Here is a 26,914-nt window from a genome sequence, read left to right as displayed (position 1 = left end):
CCTAAAATTACTGATGGAGGCTTTCTTTGAAAACTCTCACTGCCTTACTATGAGGTTTAACGTGAGGTTTGTCCTACTCCCATTTCTCACTTTTATTAAACCACGCTCACCTGGAGAAATGCTAGATTTCTGAGTGTTCAGGAAAAATCTAAGTATATGTACCTTGTTACACATGTTATTAAAGCCCATGGACATCATTTAGGGCTTTGCGTGGTTTCTTTTTGCTCTGTCATCTCTAGTCTTCCATTTTGTATGACTGTGCCTGACTTTGTATTGGAAATGCTTTCTTTCCTTTTGTCACTGGGTGTCTAATCTGTGTAAATCCTCAGTTCACCAGTCAGAGACCTATCTCTACCACCACCACCCTGATTCATTCATTCATTCATTCATTCATTCAGAAGACAGGGACTGAGCATCTACTATGTGCCAGGCACTGAGCTTGCGTAGGGTATGCATAGAGGACAAAGTACAGGTCCCTGCTCTGATGGAGCTTGTAATCACTTGATACTCTCTTTCTATCCACCAGCAGTAACTCTGGATTAAAAGGAGCCTATTAGTGTAGCAGGAGAAAATGAAAGAACACCCAGCAGCCAGTCAGCCATATCCCAAAGTGGAGGTCCAGGTCTTCTGTGGAGCACAGTGTGGGCCCATGGCAGGTCTGACTGCAGCCGAAGTACATTGCCAGCAATTCCCTCTTGGTGCATATGCCCAGGGCTGCTCTCTCTCCACTGCATGGTTGTTCAGAGGGAAAAACTCACATGCAACCTATACTTGCCTCCTGATATGTGTTGTGGAGGAAGTTGGCTCTGTGGTGCAGGAACAGCAGGAGCTGACTCATGCCTTATAACACATTAAGACACAAATTTATGTGTGTGAGAGACAGGGTGTCACTCTGTCAGCCAGGCTGAGTGCAGGAGTGTGCTCACGGCTTATTGCAACATCGACCTCCCAGACTCAGCAATCCTCCTGCCTCAGCCTCCCAAGTAGCTGGGAATACAAGCACACACCACCACACCTGGCTAATTTTTTTAATTTTGTAGAGATAGGGCCTCACTATGTTGCCCAGTCTGGTCTCAAACTCCTAAGCTCAAGTGATCCTCCCACCTCAACCTCCCAAAGTGTTGGGATTACAGGCACAAGCCACTGTACCTGGCCAATGTATTTTTTTAAAATCCTAGTCTCTGGGTCACTTGTTTTTGGTCTTCCCTCAGTGATCCTATTTTCCCCTAGAAGCACACCTCACCACTTAATCCTGAGAGCCCCTGAAGGGTGCTGGCCTGGATTTCTGTACACCCTTTTTGCAACTAGATGAAAACGGCCAGGTCTTCTAAGATGAAAAGCAGCTACTTCCTGAGTTGCTCAGGCCAAGGAGTAGACAGACATCTAGGATATCCTGGTTTAGTCTAGCAAACTCCACAAAGGAAGCCTGGATTCTAGTCCTATTTTGTCCTCAAATTAAGTCTGTAGCTTTGGGCAAGTCACTTTCTCTATCAAAAACTCTCTTTGTTGGTCTCTGTCAAAAGGAGGCAATAATGAACAGCAGCTGACACATAAACACTTGTAAATGCTGGCTATTGTTAATTATTATTAGTAATACATGCCCTGGTTAAAGAATTGTTGTCAGCCCCGAATGAGATAATACATATGAAAGTTCTCTGAGTGAAATACACCATCCAAATGTAAATTTATTATTGTTGTTTGCCGAGTTGCTCTCTCAGAAGGTGCAGGCAAAAATACAAATTATGCCAACGGTTGCTATGAAGCATAATTGAATGCAGACAAATACTTCTTTAGCACCTCCACATTCTTCCATACAACCACCACCAACACATCAGATAAAGGCACCCAGCAGGCTTTGAAGGCTGAGTTGGACAGAGCTGGCAGAAAGGGGCGAGTGAGATCCCACATGACCAGCTCTGCATAAACTGGCTTTGGAAATGGTATTTACTGATTTGGTCATCAATGGGGAGGTAGGAAACAAAGTGATCGGTTTTGCTTTCTCCTAAACAGGGCAGTTGTTAAACCAGAAGTGAATCTGATCCCAGCTTTAAGAGCAGTCAGCTGCATTCTGAAACAGGCAAAAATGTAAACAGAGCCCTGTAACTCTAGACTAGGGCAGAACAGCCATAGGTTTCATAATGGGAGAGTCTATGGGCCCTGTGCCAAGAAAAATGAAATGTTACCCTGGGCCTTTAAACAGAATCATGTAAGAGCAGAGTGCATATTTGTTTAACACACACACACACAAGACCTTTTTCTCTGCCAATACCTTTCTGAACCCTCCTGAATAAAAGCTGAAATCCCTGAAAACATGGTACAGAACCAATATTGTTTGCATAGTCTCATTCTTTAGTGCCAAAGGATTTTTCTCCTGAACAGGGAGCTGTTTCTTTCTTTTCTTTTTTCTTCTTCTTCTACTTTTTTTTTTTTTTTTTTTTGCCCAAGTTAATTACAAAGTATGACTGAGAAAATAAAATAAATGAGCCCATTCCACCCATCCCTGTATCTGAATTCTATCATGTGAGTTGCCAATTGGTTTTCTAATCCTCTCATTCAATATCTGCTGTTAATTTGTTTGCTATTTCAAGAACTTGAAGACTGTCAGCAAAATACATGATGCATTACAAAACTTATAATTGGAAATAAAAACATCTGACACTTTTCTGACAGAGTAAACATAAAGTACTACTATTGCACTGATCAGAACAAGGGAAATGTGAGCAACCTTGTAGCTATTTGTGTGCAAACACAATTAGAAATGCTGCAGAGAGTGAAATCAACACTCAACTCCCACTTTGAAAAATGCTGAGAAAATTACATCTAAATGAATGAATGAATTCAACATGGTTATGATAGGAAATGAGGGGAAGAGAGGAAGGGAAAACAAATCCTGCTCACACTTCCTTTGAAAAAGCGACTCAACGGACTTTCTCTTCCTATTTCAGCCATTTTAGAATTGCACTGCCTAGGCCTGATCTAATTTTCCTGCTGGAGAAGTTAAGGCACTTCCTCCACAGTTACTAAATCTGACAAATTACACCTGGGTCCACTCTAACGTGAAAAAATGTGCTCTTTGTTGCTGACCCCTTGGTCAGCCTAGAGATCAAATTCCTGGACATCGGAAAGCCCCACTCATATTCATTAAAAGCCACGGGAGACCAGCTCTGTATTTCTGTTCAAGAGAAGAACAAGGTGCGGGCTTTCGCTGAACAATACAACTGCTCTGCTTCAGTCGGCACAATATACACCTTTCACTTTCTGCAGCTTGGCTGCTGATCAATTAGTATGTGGATTTTTTTTTTTTTTTTTCTGCACAGCATCTTAATATCAAAACTAAGTCCCACGAGTGAGTTTACCCCAAACTGCTTGTGTTAAAAAGCTGGCTACAGATTCAGTAATCAAAAATACAAAAATGATTTCAAAATTCTACCTTCCCTCTACTCTGGCCAGACATGCCATTAGTTACCACAGTGGCTAATATTTGACAGATTAGAATTTTGTCCCCTTTCTAACCACACTCAGCCTTTGGGAAAGATGTTACAGTGCTGAGAGTGAGTCACAAAGACAAAATTGGGCACCACTGGTGGCAGAGAATCAATTTTAGGTATGCAAGCAATCCACAGCTCTCCCACAGTACGAAGTAAGTATGAGGCTGACCCACCTGCCTGACAACACAAAACCTTCTTCTCCTGCACTCCCAAAAAGAATGAGAAAATAACGACAATAGCAGAAGTGAAGCAAATCTGTGGCTGAACTGTTAAAAAGATGCCTGATGCCTTTATTCCAGATTCTTGGAAGAATGAGATGGTGAAGGAATATATACAGATGCCATAAAACCTGCCTTAAGGCCTCCTGAGGTAAGGGTGCCTCCAGATAATCCATTGACTCTTGCCCTCCCATCTGAGGGAGCCTCTTTCCTTTCAGATCTGGCATCCCACTTACAACATCTTCAGTTTAGGCCACTGAATTTTCCCAGACCCATCAAACCACATTCAAAGCCTCTTCCTTGGGGATCTAGTAAGCACTACAGAACATTACGGTTGCAGACATATATGAATGCTCTGGTGTGTTGTAAGTTATTTTCTACGTACCAGTTCCTGTTAAACTGTAAATTAGAAAACACTACTTTAATTCTCTCTCGTCTTGAGGTAGCTTTCAGCTGTGTTCCAAGTTATGAACGTGTAACGAATACAGACTAATATTCTTTTTCTGTAGCTAGACCAGGTCACAACCCATATTTTCTAAATACACGAATTACAGCTATTTTCCTAGGCTGATGGCAATTACTTTTGAGAAACCTGTGAATCCTTAATATCAGGGTTCTTATTTTGATTTCTAGTTTTGAAACCACTAGTGCTATCAGCAATGCAGAACTTAATATTTCCTCCATCATTTCAGTTGCTGTCATCATTTCAGCAATGATGCTGTCATCATTTCAGCAACTATCAATCCAGGGACCTCTGAACATCCTGCTTGCTCAGGAATAGCCTTAAATGTCCTGTACCTTTTAAGGATTTTTCAAAAGTAATCTTAAATTATTTTTAAACAATGATCTTAACTTGCATGTAGAGCATCTCTGCCAATCAGAGGTCATTCCTCAACTACTTCACTGACATTAAGAACTGGGCTGTGAAGCTGGAAATGCTCTCTCTCCTGCCCTTTACCCAGAAATGCTAATATCAATATCCTACACGACCCCAGATTACAGTTTGACAGCACTGATTTCTGCTGTTTATTCTCTTGCCCTTTACCACGTTCTCACACATTAAAAAAATAAATTGACGTACCTTACTAAAGCTAGGTATAAACTGGATCTGCAGATTATAACCACCAATTACCACATCCCCACCCCCGCCATCCCTCAGTCATGCTGTATACCCTGGAATCAGACTCGCCAGGTTCAAATCATACCTCTTATTATCTGTGACAATTCTTGAGCAATTACTTAACTTTTCTGCATCTGGATTTTCTTATCTGCCAAATGAGAATCAGAATAGTGCCCATCTCCTAAAGGTATTTTGAGGATTAAATGAGACAACACATATACAAAAAACGTAGGACAATGCCTGGCATATAGGAAGTACTTAATTAAGAGTTCAAAATCATTGTCAGGGTTGATTTTAAACAGAGATGTACTTCCTGTACCCATTCATCAGTCCTTCTGGATACCAACTCATATAGCTAGAAAAAAAATTATAGAAAATATCTCAACCTTTTAACTTACAGAGGACAAGCCAAACTGTCAAGTAAAGTGGTCAATCTGAATTCAGTCTGCTTGTCTGTTTCCAGTCCTATCCACAACTCCTAGTGAAGGACTGGGGTACTTTCTGTATTCAGTGAGTAAAGGTGAGTTCTTCTGCTCTATATACACACACACAGGTTAGTTTTGCTCTACATACATCCTCAAAAAAAAAAAAAAGTCCTAGAACCTAAATGATTGACAATCATTTAGTCTAACATTCTCACTTTAAAGATTTAAAAAAACAAAAAAACAAAACTTGCTCTAGGGCCTAAATGACTTGCCTAAGTTGACATAAATACTTAGTGGGAGAGCCTAAGGCCAGAAAAATTATAATTGATATCCTAAGCAAACTATCCGATATTCTCTAAAGTCCACTGCAAACTTTACCTATTTTATCCTCACCATAACCCTCTAAAATAGATATCATCTTCACCATCTTAGAGATATGAAAACTGAGGCTCAGACACTGTGAAGTAACTCCTTTAAAACCTGACAACTGTCAACTGATAGAGTCAAGATTGACATGCTTCTTGTGTGGCTTCCAAGGATATGTACCTGTTTCAAGTTTTCCAGAGCTTAGTTCTGAGAATTCTAGCGCCATTTCTCAACCAGTAACTTCCAAACCACCTGTGCATCAGTCTTGCCCACGGAACTTTAAAAAATAGAAACTGCTGAGCTTCATCTCAGGAAGGACAATCAGAGTCTCTGTAGGTAGGGCTTCAAAATCTATATTTCTACAGAGACGGTAATTCTGACGTGTAGAGAGATTTGAGAAACCCTAATCTAAGCAGGATATTTTATGACGGCTTCCAGTACAAAATGAGAGGGAAATGAGTTACCTAAAGCTGATGGAATGTTCAGAGTAGCTGAGTCTGTGTGAAGGGTAGCATGGCGACCTCCTCTCAAATCCTTTTGTGTCACACAGACATACACCCAGCCCCAGTAGCATAAACATATACAGCCAGCCCTCCATAATCAGCAGTTCCACATCCAGGGACTTAACCAACCAAGGATAGAAAATATTAGAAAAAGGGCCGGGAGCGGTGGCTTATGCCTGTAATCCCAGCACTTTGGGAGGCCGAGGCGAGCCAATCACCTGAGGTCAGGAGTTCAAGACCAGGCTGGCCAACATGGTGAAACCCTGTCTCTACTAAAAATATAAAAATTAGCCGGGTGCAGTGGCGTGTGCCTGTAATCCCAGCTACTTCAGAGGCTGAGGCAGGAGAATCACTTGAACCCGGGAAGCAGAGGTTGCAGTGAGCTGAAATCACACCACTGCATTCCAGCCTCACTGACAGAGAGATACTCCATCTCGAAAAAAAGAAAGAAAATATTGGAAAAAGGATTACATCTATGCTAGATAGTTTTTTCTGTCATTGTTCCTTAAACCATGAAGTATTAACAATGATTTATATCATATTTACATTGTATTAGGTAATATAAGCAATCTAGAGACGATTTAAAGTATACACGAGGATGTGCATAGGTTACATGCAGATACTATACCATTTTATATAAAAGACTTGAGCATACTGGAATTTTGTTATCAGCGGGAGGTCCTGGGCCAATTCCCAATGGATACTGAGGGAGGGATGACTGTATATATCTAGGAAAGCCTTAACTCCCATTGATCTTACCTAAAGGGATCTCTATCACAATGAAAACAAGTGTTGCATTTTGTAGCAGTACAGAATGTATTTTGTTGGAAATACAGCAATAAGGTTTCCTTCCATCCTAATCATTTTCATTTAAAGCATCTAAGTCTGAGCCATGATTTTTCGGTACTGAGCTAAAAAGCAATGTGGAAAACTGTTTGAATCATCACTTACCAAGGTGCACCGTATATCCTGAATCCCTTCACTGTTACCTCCGAATCTTGTAAGTAAATACTGTTTGTCAGGAGGGACTGAACATTGTCAAAGTCCTCTGGTTTCAATTTGGACACAGAGGGGAAACGGTAGTAGTCCTGTTTAACAAGGTCTGCCATGAATTCCTTATCAAATGTCAGTTCATGATTCCCAGCAATCACTATTTTATATTCATATGGCAGGTTTCCTGAAATAAGAAAAAAGAGCACCAATTAGCACGTTCATTTCCCATCAAAAGTACAACAGCCGAGACTATGTGATTAGCAGACAGCTCACCCAAATGAAATAGCGCACACATTCCTTTACATTTCCATGTGAACTGGAATTTATGATTAGTCCTTTATGCTAACAAAAATGACAATAACAGGAGATAGGAAGCTGCTAAGTAGCTAAAACGTTGCTAAAAAGACATTAAATTTTCTAGTTCCATTTCCCTCTTCTGTATGCTACGTATTCATTGTGATGAATCTACAGGGTAGTGAACCCATACTTTATATTTATCCAGTAAAAAGCACATTAATCACGATCCTTAAGAGAAGGTCTGGACCTAGTTTGGTTCTCAAAACATAATCTAACCAACTATTCTTAACAACTCAGATAACTACTAGATTTTTAGTATATCCTTCAGACAAAAGACATGGCATAGTCAAACATTCCATAATTGACATACAAGAAAGGAACCACATAGTACAATTTCATATTTCAACTCTAATTTTAAGTTTACCTTTTGGGTTGTGAATAAAAAGAACATTGGGAAGGGCCCCCTGATTAGAAGGCTAACTTTCCTCCCATTGGGATGGGAGAAGAAACTGTAAAGCTTAACCCACTTTTAATATTTATGGTATGGAAATGTGAGTTCTCGGTGTGTGCTTTTTATGCAAAAGTTTCCCGATCAAAATGAGATAATTCTGGGAAGAAGAATGAAAGCTATAAAGGAAAACCCAAACACCAGACTTCTGCATAGATTTATAATGTTTGAATAAAGTACGGGTCATACATATTAATAACTCACCGTGATGCTATAAGAACCAAAATCCAAAGGGAGAGAGTGCTGGGCAGCTGTCCCCACCTGAAATTAATGTTCTTTTCTTTACGCTGTCACTACCCATCCCTCAAGCCTCACTGTTCATCTGCTGCTTATTTTATTTTGGAGGAAAAAAAGAGTGGGACAATGGCACCTATAATTCCAGCTTTCTGAGACCTATGGATCTGATGCAAAATTAATGTTTCCTGCTATTCCAGGAAGAATTAAAGTTACCACTAGCAGGAAATTGGATACACTTGTTGTAAGAACTGGTCCTTACCAGCAAACCAGAGTCTCAATGATTTCATTAATGAAGCTTAGTGGGGAAGAGAATTTTGTGGGGGAGGTGATGGGAGCAAGTTCTGTCGTCAGTCCACTTGGATTTCAGCAATTCAAACTGTAAAGATTACATTGTGAAGTCCACACAGTCTCAGCAGCACATCACAAACATATTTGCTAATATTGAAGCAGTTTTCAAGACTGTCAGATCATGTTTTGTAAAATTACTGCCTTTTCTTTAGCTATTAATTGTTAGATTTCTGACAATAATAAAATTGCTTATATAGCTTGGGCAATAATGGGGAGGCTTAAGACAGAGATGAAAGCAGTCTGATAGAAAATAACACTGAAGAGAGAAGAAACCAGAAATGCTGAGGCCAAGAAGCAATGGGTATCTTTGACTACTAGCCCACAGTGCTGTATGTCATGTCGTTGGCCTCAGTTATTTGCAAGGTTATGATGAAGAATTCAGAAAAGAATAGGAAGCCTCCCTCAAATGCACATTCTGGTAATTAAGAGTATGATGTACATAGCATGTTGCTTGGATAGAATGGTGGTATTTTGCACAATTCCTGAACTTCAAGTGAAGATGAAAGATGTGTTAATAGGGCCACAAATTCCCAGTACTGCACATGCTGGACATTTGTGAGAGGCCCTATAACTCTAATATCATGGCTCTGTGACCCTATGAGCCTAACACTGCTCCCCACCCCAAATCACCTGTGCTCCCAAAGCTGGAACAGGCTAAGATGTTTTCCCAGATAACAATCTCTTCCAAAGCAGGTCCTTACTGTGTGATTCTTGGAGCAAAAGATTTTACCTGTACAAATCACACTGTAGTTGCCCAGTTCCCCTTTAATCATTCACAATGATGGACTCACTGTAAACCCTTTAATTATGTGCCGCCGCTCCTGAGGAAGCCTGGGTTTCTCAATTTATCCTCGTTTTAGGGCTTGGGTTCAGGGACAGCATGGGTGAGACTAGCCACTATGGCAAAGGAAGTATATTTTCCCCCTTCAGACTGGGTTTTTCTTTCTTTCTTTTTTTTTTTCTTTTTAGGTAAAGCTGCTGCAAAGTAAATCTTTCTCAGGAAGACAAGTATCTTTGGTGTCTTTTAAATCAAATTTTGGAGACTCAGTATAAAAAGGTAGCCACCAAAATGAAGAGCCACAGAAAAGGTGATGATATTTACACATCACCAACAAACTCATCTCTTTCTGAGAATCCAATAGTAGCTTCCAACTTCCATCCTCTGTTACCGATGTTATGAGATTGTCTGACATATTTTCTTTTTTGCTGAACTGACCTTTCATCTATAATCTGCCAACCTTTATGTTTTATATGAAAAGTGTAAACAGGGCAGCTGACAAATCTCCTGTTACTTGATGGCATTTTCGTGGGTTTTCTTTTCTTTTTTTCCAGACTAGATTAATTTGGAAGGCTCTGCAGTCCAGCTTCAAACTTCTTGGTATTCAAATAGCAACACTTTAAAATTGTCAGGCAAAGAGGTGCCTGCCTTTTTCCATTTTATTCAGATCATGCTAGCTAAACTGACCTGCTTGTAAAAAAAAAAAAACAAAAAACAAAACAAAAAAAAAAAAACAAGGCCATATATATATTCTAACATGAAAAAAAAAAATTCTTGCTCTGAATGACCCAAAGAACTCTACTGGCCGGGCATGGTGGCTCACACCTGTAATCCTAGCACTTTGGGAGGTCGAGACAGGCAGATCACCTGAGGTCAGGAGTTTGAGATCAGCCTGGTCAACGTGGTGAAACCCCATCTCTACTAAAAATACAAAAATTAGCTGGGCGTGGTAGCAGAAAAATTGCTTGAACCCTGGAGGTAGAGATTGCTGTGAGTCGAGATTGCGCCATTGCACTCCAGACTGGGTGACAAGAGCAAAACTCATCTCAGAAAAACAAACAAACAAAGAAACAAAAAAAAAAAGAACCCTACCAACCAACCAGTTTCATCGTTCCTAAGACATGGTATACGTTCTACTAATGGTACACAAGATTATTTTAGATGAAATGGAAAGGAACCTTTGACAAAATGTCAAACAGTTTTGTATTTTAAAACGACTTTTAAGAATGCATTGTTTGAACAAATACAATATAAAAGTGTAAGGAATGATATATAGCTTCCTTTTTTCTATCTTTATATGTAAAATAAGAGGTAATTTCAAGAAAATTACTGAGCAAATAGTAGAGGTAACTTACAGGTACAACAAAGTGACTATGGTAGCAAGTGAATTAATGAAATGTGGAAAACTTGCTCATCAGCTCAGGTTAGAGCTACAGAATGTGAGTGAGACCATAAACTCATAAAGGCAGTTATTTGAGTTTTATCTATTCTGTATCTTCTGCACTTAGTGGTGTCACATAAGTAGATACTCATGAACTGAAAGTCAACTGGGTCCTCACCGTTACTGGACAGTTCTAAGTGCACCACACTCTAGCCACTACCTCCCCAAAACAGCCATCACAAAATGTGCCCAGGTTCCTCTCTAGCTCCCAGGCTCCAACCGAGTCCCTCTCAAGACATGCAAAATATCCTCTAACCACATGTGTAAAGAAGGAGGAAGTTTCTCTTCACTTCTGCCTTTTCACTTTCCCATCACTCCATCTGTTTGCACCTTCTCATATTTCTAACAGAGGTTGAGCATCCTTTATCTGAAATGCTTGAGACCAGAAGCACTTAGGATTTTGGATTTTTTCAGATTTTGGAATATTTGTGTCATACTGATTGAACATCCCAAATCCAAAAATCCAAAATCTGAAATGCTCCGGTGAACATTTTCACTGAGTGTCATGTCTGTGCTCAAAAGGTTTCAGATTTTGGAACACTTTGGATTTTGGATTCTCATAGTAGGGATGTTCAATTTGCAAATTGGCCCCTTAATCAGATTCCTCCCACTCCCACAAGCACCTTCCTTTTCCAAGCATCTCCTCTCTTTGATATTTTGGGTCTCTCTCTATTTATACATTGAATCCTCCTCATCAGTGAGTTTATATTTACCCACTCTAAGAAAACAAAAACAAACAATCCTTGACACATACACACACACATACATGCCTCAAACATGATCTTAAACATTCTTTGACCTTTTTGCTTCTTTGAGATGCTTCCTCATTTCACTTCTAAACTTCTAAAAAGAGGATTCCATAAGCTTGCTGCTGGTAGGACAAATTCAGCCCTCAGATGTGTTATGGTTAGCCTTCGACTGAGGTTTTGTTTGTTTGTTTTGTTTTTTATTTTGTTTTGCTTTTGTATTTAACTAACATCTAGAACTCAGAAAATATCACCCAAAAGTTTCTGCACTTTCAGCTTCTTGTGAAAAACGAAAAGATCAGGCAAAATTGATCTCCAGTCTGCCAACAGACCTCCTCACTCTGATTTCTTCTCATACAGCCCACTTACCACATTTGTTTTGCCTGATGGGCTACTATATTAATAGATTTAACAATGTATAGCCAAATGGTTACTCAAAAGTTACTCAATGCAATCTGGCTTCTGCTTCTACTCTCCTTCCAAAAGCTTCCTTGGAATGTGACTAATAACTTCCTAATGGCCAAAGCCAAGGCTTTTTCTGAATTCTGACCTCTGTTGAGCACACTACAGTGGTGTGATCCATTCCCTTGATTACTGCTATGGCACTCTCCAAGTTATCCTCTTCCCTCTCTGATATTTCTTCTCTCTCTTCTTCTTCCTCAGCTTCCTTTGCATCCTATCTCATCTGCATGCTTATTCCATGACACTCTCCTTCTTCATCTTTACTTCTAAGGGCAGTATTTAATAGTTGCTTACTGTGCTTCTCCCATTTCTACTCCTAATGATTCGATTTTAAAACTATTACAATTTAAACTATGGAGGCAGCATGGGGATAAGAATGGGGACTCTGTAGTCTCTGCCACATGTTAGCTGTATGACCTTGGAGATTCCTTATGTTCTCTAAAGTGCACTAGCAAAATGGGGATCATAACACCTACCTCATGAGTTTTGGCAAAGATAAAATGAAATATAGCCTCTAAAGCACATGCATGGTGCGGAGTAAACCGTCAGTGCATGTTCACTATTACTACTCCTTTTTCGAGTTTTGCTTTTGCATGTGACTTGTCTCCCCATAGACTTGAAGACACGGATCATGGCTTGTTGTTGCTTACTGACCCAAAGTACCTAGTCCCATATCTTCAAAATGGCAGACACACAACTCAGATTTGCTGAGTAAGTGAAGGAACGTATGAACCTCCACAAGATTTCCTGGGAACTTCCATAGAATTCCAGGAACTTGGGTTGTCATCTTAGGCTATGGCAAGGTTTAAGCCAATGTTACATTTTCTTCCAACTTTAAGCCCACATGAAGTGTCCTGTTCCTTCTCCCAAACATCCAGTCTTCCAGTCTAGCCGACTAATCTCCACTCTTTTTAAACTACAGTTTTCTCAAATATAAATAGTGTAAAAATAAAATACTGATTCTAAAGTTTGGTGAGGATTAAACAGGATCCTGCATATAAAGAACCTGCACAGTTTCTGACACTTTATATTCACTCAATAGACATTCGCTGTGTTGTTATGTTATTGTCATGCCCGTCTTTCCCAATCTCCATCAATCAATCACTGGTTTATCCACAAATTGGACCACTCCCTGATGCCAGGCACAACATCACTACTCTCAAAGCAAAGCATCTGAAGATGAAAAAGAACATTTTGATTTTTCTCATGGCAGAAACTGGCATGTTCCAACATGTCTTTCAGACTAACAAAAGTATTATTAGGGCCAATAAGCATTTGGATCTAAAAGTGAAGGTCAGTGGGCCTATGAGGCCTCCAACCTGCACACAGTGCAAACACAGCACCTCTTTTGAGATAATCCTAACCTCGCACAATGTATTCCCTTAACACACAACTTCTTGCCTCCTTCTCTTATCCAGGTATCTCTCTCTTCCAGTATTTCTCAAATACCAAAAAATGTGCCAAGAGTGGCCTCTCATTCATGAATGATTAGTATAACCTGTGATAGCTTCCAGACTGTTTCTCTCAAAGAGGGACTACTCATGCAGAATATCCAAAACTTCTTCTTAGAATCAGGTGGGGGTATTCCTCTATGAGCATGTAGCAAGGAATAGATTAAAAATTTAAGATCTCCAGCTATGCACATGTCTGATGAACTCTATAACAATGTTAAACACATAGCAACTTATGTCAAAGTCAGCATAACTCCCTTATAAAACTCTGGACATTTAACATGGTACTTATAATGGCTTCAATGAATCACAGCACGTGTCCTCCAAGACAATCTGGTGGTTTGAAGTTGTGCTCCGTGAAGCCTCCCCAGGGATGGAGAAGGGCAGAGGGGAACGACTTTCTCTGAGGTCCACCAGAGCAGCTATGCTTTCTTTGATTTTACCATCTGGGGAAAGATGTCATCATTCAAAGAAAGTTAACCCTGGCTTAAAAAAATTAAGAGGAGGCCGGGCGCGGTGGCTCAAGCCTGTAATCCCAGCACTTTGGGAGGCCGAGACGGGCGGATCACGAGGTCAGGAGATCGAGACCATCCTGGCTAACACAGTGAAACCCCGTCTCTACTAAAAATACAAAAACTTAGCCGGGCGAGGTGGCGGGCGCCTGTAGTCCCAGCTACTCGGGAGGCTGAGGTAGGAGAATGGCGTGAACCCGGGAGGCGGAGCTTGCAGTGAGCTGAGATCCGGCCACTGCACTCCAGCCTGGGTGACAGAGCGAGACTCCGTCTCAAAAAAAAAAAAAAAAAAAAAAAAAAAAAAAAAAAAAAAAAAAAAAATTAAGAGGAAACCACTGATTCATGCACTTCCATTTTATGGATGAAGAAACTGAGTATCAGAGAGGTGCTGCCACTTACTAAGCACAGTCACAGGCCACAAGTAGGGCCAGAATATAGCTCTTTGGCTCCCAGACCAGTAGTTTTCAGATGACCCCAAATATGTGACAACTTGATAAAGTTTGACTTAAGGCCTGGTACATAAATCCTCCTCATACCATTCTCCATCTACAGTAATCTTTTATCTAATATTAGGCACTTACAGCCCTTTTTGTTTGTACCCATGAAACAGAACTCTCCATTCTAGATGCTTCTCTGGCTACATCATAGAATTCTCCTGTATGGGACATGAGGCAGTGTCAGCCTCACACTACGACAATTAAAACACATCCTCGCTCGATTAAAACATTCCCCGAATGCTACTGCAGCTGGTGGTGTAATTTCTTACCTACAGGCTCCCAGGAGAATGTGGGAGCCTACCAAATGAAGAGAAGGCCAACTTTATGTGAGGTCCCAGAATCTAAAACTTGTTGGCTACAATTATGAGGATTAGGATGAGACTTTGATAGGAGAATGGAGGTCTGAGGTAATAAATTCAAACACCTACATGGACTAGGGAGGTAAACAAACAATGTGAATTGAGCTGAACTAGGTGGAAGATAATAGAGAACAATGAGGACTGGGGACACATGTGCATCAGCATTTTAAAATAAACATATATAAGCACTGCTCTAGCCAAACATGATTTCCTCTCTAGCTTGCCCTTCTCCCTCAATACAAGTTAATGTTCCTCAAAAATAAGTATCATACAACTGCATTCAGGTTTTCTGCTATAAATCCTTAGAGAATGAATACCTCTAGAAAACTCAAGTTTAGGTCAAAAACCAAAATCCAAGGTCAATTCCAGAACATTCATTTTTCCCAGGAATCTGCCTGTGATATGGTTTGGCAGTGTCCCCATCCAAATCTCATCGTGAATTGTAGTTCCCATAATCCCCACATGTTGTGGGAAGGATCTGGTGGGAGGTAATTGAATCATGGGGGTGGTTATCCTCATGCTGTTCTCATGATAGTAAATTCTCACGAGATCTGATGGTTTTATAAGGGGTTTTAACTCCTTTTGCTCAGCACTTCTGCTTGCTGCCACCACGTGAAGAAGGACGTGTTGGCTTCCCCTTCTGCCATGATTGTAAGTTTCCTAAGGCGTACCCAGCTTTGCTGAACTATGAGTCAATTAAACCTCTCTCTTTTATAAATTACCCAGTCTCAGGTGTATCTTTAGTAACAGCATGAGAACAGGCTAATACAGCCTGCCAACTGTTAGAAGAGAACTCTTGACCCATACTCTTCATTCCTCATGAACAGGGAATATGGAAAACAGGGGTAACCACAATGGTTCATCAGGTCATGGTTAACACCAAATATCCTTTCTCCACACCCTTCTTTTTTAAATCAGAGATCTGGTCGGCAAGGCTAATTGATCACTATCTACTATTTACTCCTGCTGAAACCAAGAGAAAAACCCCAGCATTCAGCAGTAGTTATTTGTGAAAGAGAGCCTCCAAAAGCAAACATGGCTTATTGTTTTCCTGTATAAAAGAAAACCTAGATCCATAAAGCTGACATATTTTAAGACTGCCAATCCCTATGCCCTCTCCCCTCTATTCTTCCAAATTATAGGTTTTTAAAATATATAAGGAAACCAAAACCAAAAATGTCTGTGGCATAACACTCACAGTCAGTAAAGCTCATTCTATAGCAGGAAGAAAAACAACAGAGGTGACAGGACAGAAGAGGAACTTGCTATGGCTCCCAGGTGCCCAGGAAAATCCAATTCATAAGGCACAGCCTTCAGGCTCACTTTCCCTTGGCAATGTGCTAGGAAAAAAAAAAGCTAAGTTGTTGGGATCTAAAAGAATCAAACAAATATATAGTCAGATCTGTTATCACAGGACTGTTTCTAAACATGAGATACATAACAATTTGAACACATTTCTGAAATCTGCCTGCAATGGGGCAGTGTCAGGGGCCTGTTTTAAAACACTGTTCCCTAATGCCAGTGATATAAAGTGACTTCCTTATACCCAAGGCAACAGAAGGAGGAAATTTTTCCTATTTAAAAGTATGATTATATGTTTAATATTGTAACTCCAGCAGGAACAGGGAAAATGTTAAAACTCTTGAAGCCTCTCTATTTCACTGAGGAATGAACAAGAATAACCTGGGCTTGAAAACTGGCCAAGCAGAAAATTCTGCAGGAGGATGAAAGGAAAAAAGTCATACCAACTGCTAGGAGCATGGAAGAACTATGAGGCTCAGGATGGGCTAAGGAGACATTTCATCTAAATTCCTTCCTTGGCAATTACTGGGGGCTGATAGCAGAGAAGGCTTGAGGCCAGCCTGGAGGTGGACAGGGGGTTCTATGAGCTATGAGGAGGCAGAGCCAACTTTTTGCTGTTGTACCCCCGGCACCTAGAAGAATGCTTGGCACGTAGTTGGTACCCACTGCATACTCCAGAAATCCCCCTTGGCTCCACAGTTTGCACTCACTTGCCTCAGCTTCAAAAACACTGGAAACATTCAGTCAGGGCAAGCGCTGTCTCTGACCTCAGTCTATCCCCCGTCAGGCTCCATTCATTTTCACAAGTCCTGACAGCTCTAACATTAATACTCACACTTGCTGATGGAGCCACACAGCAGGTTCAGACTGCTACCTTCTCCTCTGAAACTCATGCATTAGGGTTTCTTCCATGCTTGCAATGGGAAACCAGGTCTAAGAAATATTAAACACAGAAAACTATATTACAATAATGTCAGGGCTGAGCCAGAAACCCAGGAGAAGGCAGGGGATGCGGAGTGAAAGCCCTGGGGTCCACCGCAGGAATTAGGACCGGTGTAAGACACCACAGCAGAAATGCTCCCTCCTCCGCTTCAGCCTCCTCCATGAAGAGAATCCCAAGGCACCAGGAGATGTGATAAACCTTAGTCCACACAAAGAAGACAGAAGTCCACTCCCCTTCCCTTACAGTAGTCACTACTGCACCTCACCGATGGCAGGGAACAACTGAGAAGTGCAAACGATGGGGAAGCAGGCCATTCATAGCCACACTTTTTAGACCATGAAAACAGCCCAGAGATTTTATTGCTGCTCAGCAACTCCTTGTTTGTAAGCATTCTTGCCTCAACCATGGCCTTATTCCAACACAACTTTTTGTGACCTAAACACACACATCTACACACTCGCACATACTCATTCACACTTATATATATGTTTAAGATAACCACAAGGTAGTATAAATGAATGACAATATTCTCCTTGCTTCCCAACCGAGTATCTCTAAGCTGCCACCCAAATCAACATGGCATGCTCTAAATGGGAATCCCTAGTGGTAACTGTCCACCTAAATGCAACTCCAATTGTATTCCAGTATTGCCATCTGGCCGGACAACAAGAATCGTAAGGTAGACCCTTCCACTGTTTATTTTATCCAAACTTTCCTTTACAAATGAGGGCCTTGGCTTGTTAAAAAAGATTTATACAACAAATCGATCTGAACAATCAGACTAGCTTCTAAAGACCCTTCAATCTGCTTCCTCAAGCATTAGAAAACTGCATCCAAATCAAGCTTCCACCGGATAGTCACAAGAAAAATTGGTAAAGACATTGTCAGGTTTCATCTGGATCAGCTGTGCGCATGTTTATACAACCTGAACTTGTAGGAATATATGAATACATGGCATGAAGGAAAGAGCATGGACTTTGGAGTCAGACAGATTTGGGATCAAGTTCGTGATTCTGTCACTTATTACCTGTTAAACTCAAACTCCAAACACACTTTTTAAGCTTCACATTACTCATCAGGAAAAAAAAAAAAGAAGAATGGTACAATCTACCTTATGAAGTGGGTATGGGGAATAAGTGAGAGCAGGAAAGGACCAAATACAATACCCGCCACATAAAGGATGATAATTATTATTGTTATTATTACTAACAATTTTCGAAATGCAGTCTCACTCTGTCACCCAGGCTGGAGTGCAGTGGCATGATTTCAGTTCACTGCAACCTCCGCCTCCAGGGTTCAAGCGATTCTCGTGACTCAGCCCCCCAAGTAGCTGGGACTACACATGCCCACCACCACCCCCAGCTAATTTTTTATATTTTTAGTAGAGACAGGATTTCACAATGTTGGCCAGGCTGGTCTCAAACTCCTGACCTCAGCTGATCCCCTCAGCCCGCCTCAGCCTCCCAAAGTGCTGGGATTACAGGCGTGAGCCATCGTAGCTGGCCTATAATTGTTATTTTTATTCTGTCTTCTGTTTTGCAGTGTAACTTAGGTCAGAGAAAGGAGCCCATCTCCTACTTCCCACCTCTTTAGAAGAGTATTTAATAAATATCTTTAATGAACTAGTATTGTTGACTGACAAAGTCTCTGATGAGATGAAGAATGATATGTTTATTTTTTCCCCACAAAGCCTTTAAAAAGCAACTGAGAAAAAGGTGTTCCTTCCAGCAATAATTACAAAATAAGTGGCAATTATTCTACTGAATAATTAGAGGAACAAATGCAAATCCTGTGTGTTTGCATTTTAAACCATTAAGTATGGCGATGATCAAATTAAATAAAAATAACATAAGGCATAAAGGCCGTATCTTTTAAAAGAAATAACAATTTTAGAGGCTTTTTAAATTCCTCCCCTCCTTAAGCCTGCAAATAAGAATTTTAAAAATCTTCTTGTAATAACTACTATTTTTTTTGCATGCTGAAATAACATTTGGGCAGATGATGCAGGATTTCGGTATGCAGGAATTCTGTGGGGCAGGGCTGCAGAAGCCAGAATGGAGGGTTGACAGTGAAAATAAAATCTCTGCGTTAACAGCGCCACTGGGGCTAGATGAAAATGGTCTTCCAGAACTTGATTAAAACTAAATTGAAAAAGAACATATTTGGCTAATATTACATTAGACTAAAATATAGAAATGAACCCTAATACTCTCAAAATCTAATAAGAAAAAGCCATCTCAATTTCCAAACTTTCAAAGCATCTTCTTTAAATGCATCACAGATCAATTTACATGGTACTTTTGTCAATAAGCAAAACCAAATCACGGGTTCCAATTGGCTTATATTGGAAAGTGTAAGAGCAAATGCCAGAAAATGCAATTACTGCAAACAAACTCCATTTTCTTCCCTCTGAAGGGAATTTCAGGGAATATTTTATTGCCATCAAATAATATTTCTGAAGGCATCAATACACAGTTCTATTCTCCTTTCTGAGTCCCCACTCACTGTATAATCTAATCCACTCTACAGAATATCCTGAAATTTAGAGAAGTGCCTACGAAAGGGGATATTACCTTGCACACACATCCTATGTCAATTTTAATAATATTCACTCTGGACAGGAAGCTGCATAGAGCAAAATTTAGGATCCAATAAAATTGATTCTTCCCATTTTATAACTCAAAATTTCAATGAAGCATTTCAAGTATAAAATTTACAAAGAAACCCCTCAGAGAAGGTTATTTTGATCAATAGTGACAGTGACAAGATAGAGGGAATGGAAACCATATTCATTTCCTCTTCCATTGTGCTTTCTCCACCCCTCAATGGGCAACATTTACTACTATAAGAGAGCTCCCCTGAATCAGAGCTACTAAGACTTCCTGGGGGGTGTGAAATCATGAAGCCTCCTTTGGATAAGGTTTTTGGTTCCACTGGAACACCAGTTCCAATAGTCTCCGATATTTCTTTGGCAATGCTTTTGTGGCTTTATCCCACAAGCCTCCCACTGGTATGAAGAAGTAAAAAGTATGTAGTATAATTCCTCAGGAAGAAAGGATTTCTGGAAATTCCATCATGGCCCTTGGTGCCCAAGGTTCCAAGAAGCAGAGTTGGAGGTCTATTTTACTTTCTACATTTTCATTCCTTACTCATGGGTTTTCTAATTTCTAGAGATCTAGGCCACAGCATCTTAAAATTTGTCAAAAGATACATTTACACTGTCTTTCTAAATCCGTATTTTCTCCTAATTAGTATAATTAAGGCATAAGGTGTTCCACAAAGTTTTTCCTTAAATAATTTGAATTAAGTATTTTAAGGAATTCAGGTAATCAGAACACAGTTGGAGAGCATACGCTGCTGAACACTGTTCCAAAGCAAGACAGCAAAAATAAATAAATAAATAAATAAACAAACAAATAAATAAATAGGTGTTTGGCATGACAGTAAAATGAAAAAAAAAAAAGTGTTTGCTCTATGAGGGTCTTTGTTCCTAGATATGTGAAGTCAGGTAAATGCATACTACGTTCGCCTTAAATTGCTCATTAAAAAACATGTAAATTTCTCTCCCTCTTCACACATATGCATACACTCTGTTAAGGAGCAGATAATCCCCTACTTTTTGGTTTGCTTCTGTTATGGGCTGAATTGTGTTCCCCCAAAATGCATATTTTGAAGCTTTCATCCCCAGTATCTCAGAAATTGACCATGTTTGGAGATGGTCCTTTAAAGAGGTGATTAAGTTAAAATGAGGCCATCAGGGTAAGCCCTAATCCAACATTACTGGTGTCCTTATTCAAGACACTTGGACACACAGACACCAGGATGCGCATGCATGGCTGAAAGGCCACGTGAGGATATAAGGAGAACACAGACATCTACAAGCTCTGTAAGAGAGGCCCAAGGTGAGACCAAACCTGCCAGCACCTTGATCTAGCCTCCAGAACTGTGAGAAAATAAATGTCTGCTCTTTAAACCACGTAGTCTGTGGTTCCGTGGTTGACAACCCTAGCAAAGTAATACCCTTCCTAGAAGGGTGCCTTGGCTTAATCCTTCCTACACTAAAGCTAGGTGATCTCATCAAAATACAAATCTGATCATATACACTCCCTCACTTAACAAGGGTTTACTCACCCAACTTAGCATCTTCCCAGATTCTCTATTATTGCCCACAGACAAAGGGCCAAATGCTCCATGGTATGGTGTGTAGAACTCTCTGTGATCTGGTCCTGCCAGCCACTTCCCCACTTGTATACAGAGCTCTGAGCTTGCCAAGTGCTTGCAGTTCACACAATGAGGATTTGTCTAATGAGTTATCTTTCTCCCACTTGACTATGGCCCTCAGGAGGGTTTGAACTATATTCATCTTTGTATTCCAAGAAAGTTTCAATCATTATTTATCAAATAGATGAATGAATGAAGAAATAATTCTATATTGCCTGAGAATCATGTGGATATGACTAGCGAGGGTCTCAATTTTGGATGCAAAATGACCTTTAAGTGTTATAAATCCTATTTTTATTTTATTCAAGGATGACACCCATTATATACATCACAAAGTATACTGTTAATTTTCTATTAATAAACTAAGTCTGATTTTCAAAACCTGTTATACAATGGCTTTTTTTACTGGGAAAGGCAAAAGGGGGCAAAGAAATTGGCCCGCCTGTTAGGGCTCCATTTTGTTGAAGGAGTGAACAAATAAATGGATGAATAAATGAATAAATGAACTATATACATCACACAAATAATGTTACAATTTCAAAAGAGAAGCGAATTATTGCTGCATGGTTGACACTATGCACTTAAAGATTTTTCCAGCCTTTGTTCCCGGTAGCTCAGAGGAGTAATCGATAGATGGAGTTAATGGAATAGCCATTCATTATTTGAGGAAGCTGCCTGTATTTCTTCATGGTATCCCTTCATCTGAAAGTTTTCACCCGTCGGCCTCTCAGGAAAATCACTGCTGTTTTGACAGCTGGCTTTGCAGAGGCCACTCTTTATAAATGAGCCTACTGCCCAGGCCCAAACAGGACACGTGTGTGCATCTTCTCAGGCCCCCAAGCCACTGGGTCAGATGAAAGAATCCATGCTAATTTATGTGCAAGGCTAGTTCTATCCTTTTGCTTCCAACAGAAAATCAAGGGACAGCAAGGGGCTCCTGACCTTTTATCCTCTAATTCCAGGCTTACCGAAATTCCAACCTAGCAGAGTCCTCAGAGATTTGAATCATTCCTTCCATGGAATGGGAAACTAAGACCTAGCAAGGCTAAAAGGATTCCTCCAAGGTCACCCGATGACTTAGTTGCAATATAGAACTTCTGATTTTGCAGACCAATCCTCTCCTTCTCCACCATATCACATAATCACCGGGTCAGAGATTCAAAGGATTCATTTTGCAAATCAGAATATTTAGGTTCAGAGAAGCTAAGAAGCTTTTCTAAAGACTGTGCCTACAATCATGAATCCTGGGTCCTAACATTCATCTGCCACTACCAGCAAGAATCACGCAGTAACACCCAGGCATATAGTCACTCATTTCTTCTTATTTCATAGACACAGAGGGCTAATCAAATTGCATTGTTAGGATGTTCTTTTGTTTTTAACCTGTACTATCATGGTTTAAGGCCATTTTTTTTTTCCATTTGACTCATGGAAGGCATCTATTTAGCCATCTTAACCATGAACTTAAATTGGGGAGTAATTTAAGATGATAGAAATTATCTCTCTGGGTCTAGCTATTGTTCTTCCAAGTTTTTCTTCTGTCTCTGACACTATCCCGGAGGTACCTTTAATGAAACTCAATGGTAAAGTTCTTCCATGATACGAACATCACAACTTTTACTTTTATTTTCATCAGTAGCTAAGGGGCTACATTTGCTTATCCTCAGCCAATACAGCACCTCTTTTTCATATCAATACCACCAATGTGGTTTCTCAAGGTTGAGAGCAAAAGATTTTCCAGATTGGTATCTTTTTATAATATGTAGGCTCATCTCTAGCCTAGTATTTCATTTCTACATGTCTCTAAAATGCCAGCTTTCATTTTTCACTAAGATTATTTTCCTCAGAGTGGAAGCTAAGGCCCAGATCATTGACTCTTAAATGGTGAAAATGAAGGGTGACTTTCTTTGAAAAAGGCTACTTTTATTTATTTTTTAAAATTGAATTACTTTCGAGTGTTTTGACCAGAAACTGGAGATTAGGTACACTTGTTTAAAAAGAAGGTATTTTTGCAGGGTTTAACTTAATTCTCCAAAACTGAGAACTCCAATCTCTTCTACTCAAACCCATCCAAAGCTTGTAAAGTTGATCCCTTACTAGGAAAGTGTGGCCAGATTTCAGTTCTTCAGGTTAAACTGTTTTTACTTTTTAACTCTGTCATGTGGCATTTCACTTTCAACCCCACATTCTCAGATTCACCCACTTAGGGTTTAACTCTCTCTTCCTTCATTTTTCTTTACATTTTGGCTCATTTCAAGGGTTTTGCGAAGTCGGGTCTCAGTCTAATTTTCTAATCCAGTAGCATTGGATAAAAGAAATCCCATTAGATTCCATTAAATCCCACTAAGCTTCTGACTCTCTCAAAAGTCAGGATGAGGTTTGATAATGAAATAGGGCCCCAGAATGCCATGAAATGATCACAGTCTTTCTACGACCTCCAAGAAATATTCCCCGGGGTCTTAGGATGTGACTGGCAGTATGATGGGGCTCGCTGGGAATATAATAATGCAGCAAACAGAACAAGGTCTCTGGCCTTATGGAACTTATATTCATGTGGGAGTAACAGATAATAAAGAAGTAAATAACCTGCTAACATAACTCAGATTATAACTGCAAGGAAGATAATTAGCAGGTCCTATAAAAGATAGTAACAGAGAAAATTACCAAGATACGGCAATCCAGGAAGGTGTCTTTGAGGGGGATCAGTCAATATTTTGTCTGCCTAGCCCTTTATCAATGAACAGTAAAGAGAGCTAAGAAATAAACTTCCTTGATCATGTATAGCACAATGTAAGAAGGCAGGAAATACATGCATGCACACCACACGTGCACGTGCACACACACCTCTCCCCAGAGGTGTTAAGAACAGTATATCAAGCACATAGTTCCTTGTAAATCTCAATTTTCATTAGAACACTCAGTGCAATTGACTATAATTGATTAGCTGACAATTAACTGGATAATATTTTTTTAAAATCTACCCTTGTAAGGAAAATTTTTTCTAAAATATTCAATTTTCTACCTTCGGAAGGCAAGCTACTAATGGTCTAATGTTGAAGCAACTTTGAGGAGATTAAAATGCAATCCAATAGCAAGATTGGGCTAAATGTGTGTATACTCTGAACGTCAATTCCTGTTGTTGCCCTTGTGGTTACTGTCTGGGCGTGGTTTGGAATAGTTCAACAAAGCTAACATATTTGTTTATTTTCTTAGACTCTACTTTTGTCTCCTTAAAAATTCTCATTATTATAGGGAATTGGACTCTGGGGAGTTGAGGTATGCCACAACACAATGACTTCACTGAGGAGACACCAAATAGGCAGTAGTAACAGTGTCCTGTGAGGACTCTGTTGTCATTAGGCTCCCAGAAGTCCTGAGGGGGAAGATGTCCTCATGACTAGGGCCATGCGCCTTGGTTCCAGGGTTCCCTTCCATGGTCATTCTACTTGGCCACCATTGACTTTCCATATTTTGCTCATGTGACCTCAGACATTCAGTGCCCTTGATGGGATTTTTCTCTCACCTCTGCCAAGATGGCCTGGATAATGACATTAGGAAGCCATGGCACCCTGTGTCTTGGCCCAGAAACAGATCATTTCTCTTTGCGTACTGGGGCAAGTGGGGTGAAGGAAAAATTTTGTTTAAAGAAAAGTTTATGAAGAAGTTTGAATTTACAAAAAAAAAAACCAAACAAACAAAACCTGAAATTAGGTCTGCTGTTGTTGTTGGGGGAAGGAGGGAGGGATAAAGTTTTACCCCACACCACCATATTTCTAGCCTCTCAGGGCCCTTGGAAAAATCACTGCCCTAGAACCTGTATTGTACAAACCCTTTAATGATTATAAGGCCTAAGATAGTCACTTTAGGCCAGTAGTTCTCAAACCCGTTTGATCTTCCAAATTATGTACAGGTTAAAAAGTAAATCATGGCCAGGCGCAGTGGCTCATGCCTATAATCCCTGCACTTTGGAAGGCAGAGGCGGGCTGATCACCCAAGGTCAGGAGGTCAAGACCAGCCTGGTCAATATGGTGAAAACCTGTCTCTACTAAAAATACAACAAATTAGCGAAGTGTGATGGTGCACGCCTGTGATCCCAGCTACTTGGGAGGCTAAGGTGGGAGAATGGCTCTAACCCTGGAGGCAGAGTTATGCTGAGCCAAGATCACGCCACTGCATTCTTCTGCACTCTAGTTTGGGACAACAGGGTGAGACTCTGTCTCAAAAGGAAAAAAAAAAAAAAAAGTAAATCAATTTCCAGGCTTTATCCTGAAAGATTCTGTTCTCCAGGTCTGAGTGGGCCATGACCTTAAAAAAACACATTCTTCCATTTTTTTCTTTGCATCTCTAATGAGAGATAAGATCTCAGTGACCAGCATTATTCGAGCAAGGAGGGAAAATGGGGGCCTCCTGCCCTACTTTTATTCTAGTCCAGAGACAGAAGGAGTCCTCAGTCCACCCATGGTTAAGCCTAGTTCCTCTATAGAGGGAAATGAGCTCAAAACCATTAAAATAACACAGATGACTGTTTTTCTTTCTCTTTTTTGGTCAGGCCTTGTCTTCTGTGCACATCTCTCTTTCAAGAGGTCTAGCCAGGGATTCTTGCTACACTCTACCAGTGGGCTCAGATATCAACCAAGTGTCTTTCCATCTCTTGGTGGCCAATTGATGGTGACAGATAATTAGCTTGAATTATTAAAAGTATAGTTCCAACACTATCTTCAGAATCTCAATATGCCAAATATGTGATCTTCAGGAACTAAAATATTCAACTCTAGATGGATAAGACAGAAGGTTAAACTGCTCCAAACAGCCATGAAACATGACAGGTGATGATAGGTTAAGCCTCTCAGAACTTTGGAATCTGACCACATAATAGGAACCTGTCATCTTCTCTTCTGAGATGATTTCTATGGGAAAGGGACACAGGTGGCTAGAAGTCTCTCCTACACATGGATCCTGGTATAACATGGACAAAAGAGGAAACGGAAGAAGGAAAGAAAAGAGAAGAAGGAATAGAAGAAAAGGAAACAAGAAAAGTAAAGATTTCAGGATGAAAATAGAAAACAAGATGACAGCCATGATATTTTAAAATGTTACCCAAGCCTATCTCAGTCACTGGCCAAGCCTCACTACAGTGCTGTCCCCTGCCATGCCCAAGGGACTCCATTCTAGGAAGACCATAGGCTACTTTCCTCAAGGTGCCATGCAAAGGTACTTCGTTACGAGACTCATTAAGCAGATGCTATTGATGGCACACTCAAATCCTCACCCTACCTTTCCTCAACAGCACAGCCTCCAGTTTTATTCATGTATTCATCTTTCCCTGGGAAGCCAAGTGCTCCAGAAAGGAAAACTTATTCATAGACCCAGACGAGCTTATCTTGATTAGTTAGGACCTGTATTTCCCTTGCCAATGACTGGTTTAACGAGGTACGGTCACCCAATCCTGGCCAGCGAAACATGAATTAAAGTCTGTGGATGGGCTTCAAGGAAATGGTCATCACCTATATACAAAGAGACATACTGGAAGAAATGACCTTGTTTTTCCAGTGAACACTGTCATTACTTCATGCTACACCTGGAACTTCGGCAGCAGTCACTCTCAAACCTTTGGGACAAGGCCACCATGTGAGAGGAATACTGAAAGAACCTGAATTCCTAGTATCATCACTGAGCCCCTGAATTACCAGATGCTGAAA

At 40.3% G+C, this 26,914-nt stretch overlaps 1 protein-coding gene across 3 annotated transcripts in view; it reads right to left on the bottom strand.

Annotated features, from left to right (window-relative positions):
* Nucleotides 1–26,914, bottom strand: part of MPPED2 (metallophosphoesterase domain containing 2) — a 178,037-nt gene that overhangs the window by 77,134 nt on the left and 73,989 nt on the right. For all 3 annotated transcript variants that reach the window (XM_025358380.1, XM_025358381.1, XM_025358382.1), the window contains exon 4: nt 7,072–7,297. In XM_025358380.1, the coding sequence (XP_025214165.1) occupies nt 7,072–7,297 (226 nt within the window). The remainder of the gene's footprint in view (nt 1–7,071; nt 7,298–26,914) is intronic.

This window comes from Theropithecus gelada, chromosome 14, assembly GCF_003255815.1.
Source record: "Theropithecus gelada isolate Dixy chromosome 14, Tgel_1.0, whole genome shotgun sequence".
Classification (NCBI taxonomy): Eukaryota; Metazoa; Chordata; class Mammalia; order Primates; family Cercopithecidae; genus Theropithecus; species Theropithecus gelada.
Note: the sequence above shows the minus strand (reverse complement) of the source record. Positions and strands in the feature narration are given on the sequence as shown.